The 9,026-nt window shown below is 37.8% G+C and overlaps 1 protein-coding gene across 2 annotated transcripts; it reads right to left on the bottom strand.

Annotated features, from left to right (window-relative positions):
* Nucleotides 1-235: 235 nt before the first annotated feature.
* Nucleotides 236-7,592, bottom strand: LOC118801838. Of its 2 annotated transcripts, none has more exons than XM_036562217.1 (3): nucleotides 7,531-7,592; nucleotides 2,643-2,862; nucleotides 236-2,541 (listed from the first exon to the last, which is right to left on the bottom strand). In XM_036562217.1, the coding sequence occupies exons 2-3, from the start codon at nucleotides 2,729-2,731 to the stop codon at nucleotides 1,674-1,676; spliced, it is 957 nt and encodes a 318-aa protein (XP_036418110.1). In that variant the 5' UTR covers nucleotides 2,732-2,862; nucleotides 7,531-7,592; the 3' UTR covers nucleotides 236-1,673. The 2 variants fall into 2 exon arrangements, with proteins under 2 accessions (XP_036418110.1, XP_036418111.1); XM_036562218.1 differs by lacking the exon at nucleotides 7,531-7,592 and adding an exon at nucleotides 3,060-3,157.
* Between the last annotated feature and the right edge of the window lie 1,434 nt (nucleotides 7,593-9,026).

Genomic DNA, 9,026 nt, shown 5'->3' with positions numbered 1-9,026 from the left:
GAACCGCTCCCACTCCGCTGGAGAGGTTCAGGTTGCAATCAGGGTTCTGAGGCTGGTGATACTAATTTAACTAACTACCTCTCTTTAGCAGAATCGAAAGTTATGGATATATTCTCCCTGGCCAGACAAGGAATATCCACCTTCCTTTTCTGAGGGTGGTTTAAACTTAAGGTGTGTAGACGAACAGGCAAGTTACAAAACAAACAAAGGTTTCAGATCTGAAATTCTAGCGTTCTAATACTTCTGACCTGTCTTCCTGACCAAGGCTGGCACAAACTTAGAAACTTAGCTACCCTTTTGTTGCGAACGCAGGAATCTGAACTGAACCACCGAAATTTGCGGTGCACTCTGGTTTTGCTCGGCTGGAGGCCCTACCCTTTGGAGGTGGAGCCAGAGTGCTGATCTGGGTTCTCCTCACCTAAGGTTACTAGCTACTCATTGTTTCCAACTCTGATTGGTTGTGCATAATTTTAGGAATGTCTTCCACAGAATCACTGCCTCCTCTGTTTCAGCTAGTTTAACCCTATCAACCCTCATGACGGATTTTGCGTCATAAATCACACCTTGTCTTCTCAGCTTTATAACTCAGGAATGCTTTACCGCAGCAGTTCACTACGCACATCCTTAGAAACTGCGGAGTCTCCCACTTCTAAAAACAGCGGCGCCATCGCGGTCCGATGAAGCATCTGTGAGTAATCCACTGTGGAAAAACAGTAAAAATAGACGCTCCTTCAAAGTTTGTTTTATTCTTCTAGTAAATCTCAATTTCTGTGCTGATAAACTCTGCATTTCGCTTTATTTCCACTACTGTTATTTATTATAGGGCTTCTAAAATATTTACATGGTGTTTCAAATCTAATTAGCCAGCTCTGAAGCTGCTTGCGTCTCGTCAGTGTTCCTGCTGTGTTTGTGCACGTGTTTCCTAGCAACGGCGCGTTGGACAGGTGCACGCGCATCTAGAACTGAAAACATGCGCGCACACCTTCAGAGTCTTTTGGCGTCCGTCCAACACCGCTGGACTGATACAGATTTCAAGTTTATACTATGGTACAGAGCTCTTTATTGTGTGTTTTCTAAATCGCTAGGGAATTTAGAAAGTTGAAATTTTGCTGTATGAGTTCTGTTCTTGGTATGTCTAGTTTAGTTAAAAAGAGTTCTAACGAATAGTTGCAGTTTGGAGTGGACATATACCTTAGAAATGTACTTTCTGTTACTTAAAGATAAAGTTGTCCACAGGACTTTGGAGGGCCATGTGGCCAATATTCCAGGGAGGTGTTGCCCCCTGGGTCGAGGGAGAGGGGTGCTGGTTCTTGATTCAGTCATAAATTTTAAGTGACAGATTTACGCTTTCAACTCCAGACTCGCTGGAGCCAAAAGGCCCTTAACTTTGGGTTGCTGATACGTTAGAAACACTCAGCCTGGGGGTAAAGTTTCAGCCAGTGTTCACTACAAATATAAAATGCATATTAATGGAGCTGTTATTCATAAATGTCAGTAATTAAGAAAATGCCTTTGAAATGCACACTGAAAGCTAAGCAGAGCTACATTGAGCTAAGGTGTAAAGTTAAAGGCCCGTTTTCAAGCTATTTCTACAGATGGATTTCTGCAGCACTTCCATTTTCTTATAATTACAAACTGCATATCTACGTTCTTTTCAATCATTTTGTGCTCTTTTATGTGTTTCTCCCTCTAATGTACTTCTTCAGGTTGAGTACAATCACGTTCTCTACCTCTGTTTTTGAAGTGTTCATTTCATTTAAGGTGTTCTGCAATTGATCAATTGTTTCTCTCATCTTCAAAATGAACCGTCCTGCTTTTGATTCCAGTTCATACTCCTGCACTCCAAACCTCCTTATTCTCAGTTTTTCAAAATCTCTGAGTGTTCTGTTATCTTCAAAAACAGAGAGAAAACCAAAGTAAGTTAACAGAAATGTAATAAATGGGTTGATGTTTTCTGTTCCATCTATAGTTATTGTTCCCTGCTCTAACAGTCTCTGTAGGTCCTCTGACGTAAACAGTTTTGCAAGCTCTGACAAATCATCGGCATGCTTTCTGATTTCTTTTACCTCAGATTTTAACAATCTAGACTGTTCATCTTTTTGGTACTGCAGTATCTTTTCAACTTGGTTACAGATATTGTGTAAGTGTTTGGTGACTGTTTTAGCTGTTGTGTTGAACGTCTGCAGAGCCTTCTTCACATCTTCAAGTGCCTTCTCCTCTTCCTCTTTTTTGTTTCTGTTAGCTTTGTGGCTGCATATTGCACCAGAAGTAGTAGCTGCCCCTGCCACAGCTGCTCCAACAAGCAAGGAACCACCAAGAGTGAAGGGAGCCAGTAAAAAACCAAGCCCAAGTCCAACTCCAGTTCCTGCTGCTGAAGTGATCCCCCCTGCTCTACTCTGTCTGGTTGCTTCGTCGTATTTATGTAAAAGCTTATATGAGCTCTTTTCCAGATCCTCGATAATCTGTTGGAGTTCAGGCTGATGTTCTTCATAAAGTCTTATGAACTCATTGCTGTTCTTCAGGAGATCATCAGGGAGTGCTCTATCATAAACACAGATAAAATATACATTTAAGATCATTAATATTAGTAAACAACTGGAGATCAAATTGAGTTCAGTGAATAAATCAATAGTTACACTAACCTCTCCTCAGCAGAGAAGTTTGGATGTCCTTCCATGCTGTCATCACTGTCAGTGCTGTCCCCCGCTGCCTGTGCCCCCTTTGTTGCCATAATACAGTCCAGCAGAAGATCTTCAGCTAGAACAACCTTTTCTGTCAGAATTGTGTCCTCTGAGTTCTCTTTGCTGCCATTATTCAGTTTGGGTAGGACCTCCTCAGAATAAAGCCTTTAACCAGGACAACCTGTACACAAAGGAAGGAGATTTTTTAAGGAAACCTGTAAATGATTTTTCTAATTCCTGTTACTTCAGAAACAAAATCATTTTATTTCAGAAAAAATACACTGCTGGCCTCTTTTACTGGTCATAATGGTCAGCAACCTATCATAATGTTATACTAATATTATCATTTTTAAATATTCATGTTTCATTTCTACCAACCTCTGACAACGCTTTCTTCAGGGAAGAAAATAAGCAGACACTGTTCCTCAGCTTTTATGATGAGCTGGATACAGAATTTAGTCGGAAAATAAGACATGCTGACGTGTTCTCTGAAAAGCATTAATACCACAGACAAATTTTTTCCTACTCCTGTGCTCTATTTGTTCATTTGATTATTAGGCCGAATGTGTCCTTATTGCTAGCACCCAACTCTGCATCAGTTTATGTGTCAGTTGTTCCAGAGACTAATATGCATTGCATTAATCACTATTAATTGATTTAACAAATTTCATTTGTATAGCGACTCAAGGGAGAAAACCCCATCCTGCTCTTAATGATGGACCCTTTTGCCCTCAGACTGTAGTGCCATCCTGATCAGTGTGTATAACTGTGCAAGACTGACTATCACTAGAAAGTCTGGTACGTTTTATTACTCAACATTTCCAAGAATAGCTCCTTTGATAAGAAGTAACAATTTGAATGACATGCAAAGCAATCAAAGGCTGCCATTTTAGCGTGACATGTAGCACACAATCGCATGGCCTCCAGAATAGCAGTAGCTAGGGGGAGCTGTATTTGACACACTTTTCAAAGCGTTGAGGCAATGTCCCACCATTTTTGATTATGTTAAAAAAATATTTAATCTTGAAAATTTGGAAAAAAAAAAATATTTATGGTCACAGTTTATATTAGCGCAGTGTGAAATGTACTAAATGCCAGTTGCAATCAAAAATCAACTGCAATGTATCTTACTGCTACCTTTATAAGGATGTGATGTTCTCCAGATATGTTAGCTAGCAATGTTAACCCAGCGATGCCTGCATGGACAAAACAATGACACTGTTGTCTTTTATCAGTCAAAGAAAAAAAAAACTCCTTTTCTTACATTACATTACAAAAAATAAATTTGGCCAACTACTTCTGGATGTGTGACGACCGTCAAAACAGCGCTACAACTAAAAAGAACGTGAAACTTCAGACGCTCTGTCTCCAGCTGCCAAGACAAACCAAAACAAATGTTATAAACAATAAAGAAAAAATATTACTAGGTCTAATATTAAATGCATTTAAAAAGCTGGCTTATAAAGCCAATGAACTGCTAAGAGAAGCCGAGTGCCATTCTAAGCTGCTCCATGCGAAGACATATTCAAAGGACAGATACAGAAACTTTTCTGACACAGTAAGATTAACATCTCTTAGCTAGCTAGCTAATTTCAAAAGCAGAGCTTTGTTCAGTGTCTAAGTATTTAAGGTAAAGATTTATATCAGCTGCCTCATCTTCATATTTAGTCTTTGTCAGTAATGTAACACAGAACTTCAGATTAAACTATATTGATTTCAAGATTAGTCATATATCTTAATCTGAATGTCTTATGTATTAGTGAATATAACTGACTTTATTTATGATTTTATTGTTAAAATGACAATCCCATTTCCAAAAAAGTTGGGACGCTGTGCAGAATGTAAATAAAAATAGAATGCAATGATATGCAAATCATGTGAACCAATTTTTTTAAAGGAAAATACTACAAAGACAACACATCAAATGTGGAAACTGAGAGATTGTATTGTTTTTTGTTAAATATATGCCCATTTTGAACTTGATGCCAACAACACATTCCAAAAAAGTTGGGACAGGGGCATGTTTACCACTGTGTTTCATCACCTCTTCTTGTAACAAACTCTGGGAACTGAGGAGACCAACTGCTGTAGTTTTAAAAGTGAAATGTTTTCCCATTCTTGTTTGATATAGGATTTCAGCTTCTGAACAGTTCAGGGTCTCCTTTGTCATATTTTTCATTTCCAAATGTTTTCAGTGGTGACAGGTCTGGACTGCAGGCCAGTTTATCACCCAGACTCTTTTAATAGAGAGCAATGCTGCTGTAGTACATGCAGAACGTGGTTTGGCATTGTTTTGCTAAAATAAGGCCTTCCCTGAAAAAGACGTCATCTGGGTGGCAGCATATGCCGCCAAACATATATGTATCATTCAGCATTAATGGTGCCTTCACAGATGTGCACTTCACCCATGTCATTTGCACTAATGCACCACTGTACCATCATGAATACTGGCTTTTGAACTGTGCACTGATAAAAAGTTGAGTGGTCTTTAGCCCGGAGGACACAGTGTCCATGATTTCAAAAAAAGAATTTCAAATGTTGATTTTTCGGACCGCAAGACACTTCTCCATTTCCCCTCATTTTAAATGAGCTCAGGCCCAGAGAAGGTGGCAGCATCTCTGGATCTTGTTTATATATGATTTTTTCTTTGCATTTTAGAGTTTTAACTTGCATGTGTGGATGCAGTGCCGAACTGTTTTCATAGACAGTGTTTTTCAGAAGTGTTTCTTAACCCATGCAGTGATTTCCACTACAGAATCATGTCTGTTTTTCATGCAGTGCCACCTGAGGGCCCGAAGATCATGGCCAGCAAATACTGGTTTTTGGCCTTGTCTCTTGCATACAAAGATTTCTCCAGATTCTCTGAATCTTTTAATATTATTATGTACTGTGGATGATGAAAAGCAAAAGTTCTTTGCTATTTTATGTTGAGATGTTATTCTTGAATTGTTGCACTATTTGCTCATGAAGTCTTTCACAGAGTGGTGAACCCCGACTCATCTTTACTTCTGAAAGACTCACCCCCTCTGGGATGCTTTTTAATACCCAATCATGTTACTGACCTGTTGCCAATAAACCAGCAGGTGTTTTTTTTAGCATGACACAACTTTACCAGCCTTTTGTTGCCCCCGTCCCAACTTTTTTGGAACGTGTTGCTGGCATCAAATTCAAAATGGACCAGTATTTTTCAACATTTGATATGTTGTCTTTGTACTATTCTCAATTAAATATAGGGTTTAAATGATTTGCACATCACAAAATGCATCATTTTGTTTAAAACTCTTTTTAACCGCTAGCAGATTGCCTGGAAAACAACAGGCAATAACCTAGTGCACCCACCAATAGCTTTACCCTCAGTAGGTCAACAGTGACCTGCTATCCTGCTGTTAAAATGTTTTAGTCCACAGGCAGACCTTTATTTTAGCCAAAACCCTGCATTTTAAACAGGAAGTGGTACTTTTTTAGTGTTTTAATGAAAAATATTGTGAATTTTTGCACACACAACTGTTCAAAGCTGTTTACTGGCTGGTGGTTTTGAGTTATGTTCAAATGCATTTCATATATATATATATATATACACACACACACCATATATGCATTTAAACTGTTGTAAAAAGCATATTAAAAGGTTACTGAACTAGATTATAAACCTTTATCCATTTTATTATGTCAAATTCTATCACTATATTGCCAGATAGTTTGCTTGTTTGGGACACTGAATTTTCCTTCCTTTTCTTTTTGTAAGTTTGATATATGACAGCATGCTAAAATATTAAAAAGGTGCCATTCGCTCGATGCCATTTAGCCCTGTCCATTTACCCTGAAGTTATTAGGAGTGTTTCAGCTCAGATTGCTTGGGAAAACCAATCAGAACAAGCTCATTTACATATATCAGCCTGTAATTCACAGTAATAAAACATGATAAAGAGAGGTTGTAAAATGGTCATGTAAAAATGAATCATCACTGTTTTGGTACATAAAACCACACAAATGTAACAAGTGGACCTCAGGGAGAAAAAATGAAACACAAGGTAAATGTAGGATATGCTCCTTGAAGAAAGATGCTTGAAACAAGCAAAATTATCTGCCAATATTGAGATCATTTGGAGTAACACAGAAGTGAAGTAATGAGTAGTTACTTTTTCCAGGAAGTAACAAGTAACATAATCCTTTGGAATTAGTATCTTGTGATATACGGATTACTTTTTGAGTAATTACCAAGTATAATGGTGATGGTAATGCATGCTAATAACGTACTAAACCTTAGAGATTCAGGGCGCTCTTTTTCCTCCTCAGCCCCTGCTGCCCTAAATATCTGTGTATGTCTAACATTCTGTATGCGCCACACACCATCAGTAGATTCTCCAGATCTTTACAGCCACTCCCTGCATTTTATGAACTGCTTACTCTTCTGGATCTTATATCTCTATGATTCCAGTGTCTCTGTTAAATCGTCTTTGTAAACTGGTCCTGCTTTTATCATAACGGTATTATATCCTGTAGAGGCCTAGAGGAGGGAGAAGCAACTTCTATATTTAAATGTGCTCCACAAATCAAACTGAATTGAGATTTCGTAGTTAAATTTACAAATATGCTGTTTACAAATATTACAAGGCAAACACTAGTTTATAAACGCATTTCTAAATCTGCAGTACAGCACTTTATATGTTCTGCTCGAAAAAAACGTGCTTCTGCCATTTGGTCGACACTGGATTTTAGTTAGATTAAGATAAACTGTCAAATTACACATGAAACAGGTACGCTGTAAAATACAACTATAAACGCTGATCTATCTGTTCTACTGTTTTTACTTCTATTTTACGTTCAGTTAACAGAAATACAAACGTACCTGATCGATTAACAGTCCGCGTGTTTTGGCGCGAGCTCTTTCTTTTAGTTTCGTTTTCATGTGATGACGTTTCTGTATCCAGCAGGGGAAGCAGCCGAGTATGCAAAAGTTTGCGCACCCCTGGTCAAACGACGTTTTGTTCATTTTCTATCTGAAGTGTGCATCTTCTGCAGAAAACACTTCCGCACATTCTAATACACAATTACTGTTTATGTGCTGAAAAAGTAAAAAATAAGATTTTAGAATGTATTTAAAATGTATGTTATCAATGTATCACTATGCTGAACTCAGCAAATAAACAGGAATATTAAAATGTCATATTTAAATGTGTTCTATGTAGAGGATGTATTAACGTATTTTCTCTTCTATTGTCGTTAAATAAACACAAAGTTCAGTATAATGACACAACAGTTAGATCAAGATTAACAATGGAAACGTCCAAGAAAATGTACTGAGACAAAGCAAGACCAGCAGCGAGAAATACCTCACAATAATATAAAACAGTATGTAGCGGTATATCTGGAACGGTACAGTAAGCAGATGACAATAATCAACTAATTGATCATATTGATAATATCAATATGTTAATAAAATTAATTTCTAGCACTCTGACAAGAAGAGTAAGTCAGGCTGAATACCTTGGAAAATAGGCAGCACACAACGTGCACAACATATCTTTTCCTAAATGCTTTCTCAAATCAGCTCTCAAAATCCTGCAAAAGTTACACTTCTTGGCTTGTGATTTCAAATAATTCTGCTTTAGTAAACCTCAGCTGCGTATGTGTGCAAAGTAAGCATTATTAACTCTTTATGTAATCTGAAGGCTTTTGCTGGTGGGTGATGTCTGATCCAGTGTCATGGACAGCTGGGAGAGAGAACTGTTTTGGCGTACTTCTTTTAGTGACCAATAGGTGGCACCACTGCAGAACGTTTAAGACAGTAGCCATGCATTGTCTTCACACGAAATGTATTGACGATGCATTTTGGAATATGAGTGCTGTTAGAAGTTTTGGTTGCTGCTGTCTGTGTCCCAGACAAATCAACCTTTCGCCACAAACATATTTATTTCAGGTAATGATGTTGACAAAAAGTAAGATCAGTTCACCTCAGGATGTTTTGTACTTAATAATGAATAAGATTAGATCTGTCAGCTTCTAAAAGAATGTCACAATAGGATTATTAATTTATTCATTTAATATTTTTTTCTGTGTGTGTGGGGGGAGGACACATAGCTCAGCATAAGATGTGTTATGTTATTCTGTACATTAAATTAGACTTGTATTACTCTGAGATAATTTTGTACCTTTTGTTGTAGAAATACAGACTTAACGATTAGAGAATGTATTACATATTCTATTATTTAATCAGCACACACACCAACACACACCAACATACCACCAGCATAACTGCAGAGCTGAGAATGATCCACCACCCAAATAATACCTGGTCTGTGGGGATCCGGACCATTGATAAACAGAGTAAATGTGGGATAACAG

Source organism: Colossoma macropomum, unplaced genomic scaffold, assembly GCF_904425465.1.
Source record: "Colossoma macropomum unplaced genomic scaffold, Colossoma_macropomum, whole genome shotgun sequence".
Taxonomy (NCBI): domain Eukaryota; kingdom Metazoa; phylum Chordata; class Actinopteri; order Characiformes; family Serrasalmidae; genus Colossoma; species Colossoma macropomum.
Note: the sequence above shows the minus strand (reverse complement) of the source record. Positions and strands in the feature narration are given on the sequence as shown.

Coding starts and splice junctions, on each gene's coding strand:
- LOC118801838 (XM_036562217.1), bottom strand. CDS start 2,731: ATGGCAACAAAGGGGGCACAGGCAGCGGGGGACAGCACTGACAGTGAT. Junction 2,542..2,642: donor AACTTCTCTGCTGAGGAGAG/GTTAGTGTAACT, acceptor TGTTTATGATAG/AGCACTCCCTGATGATCTCC.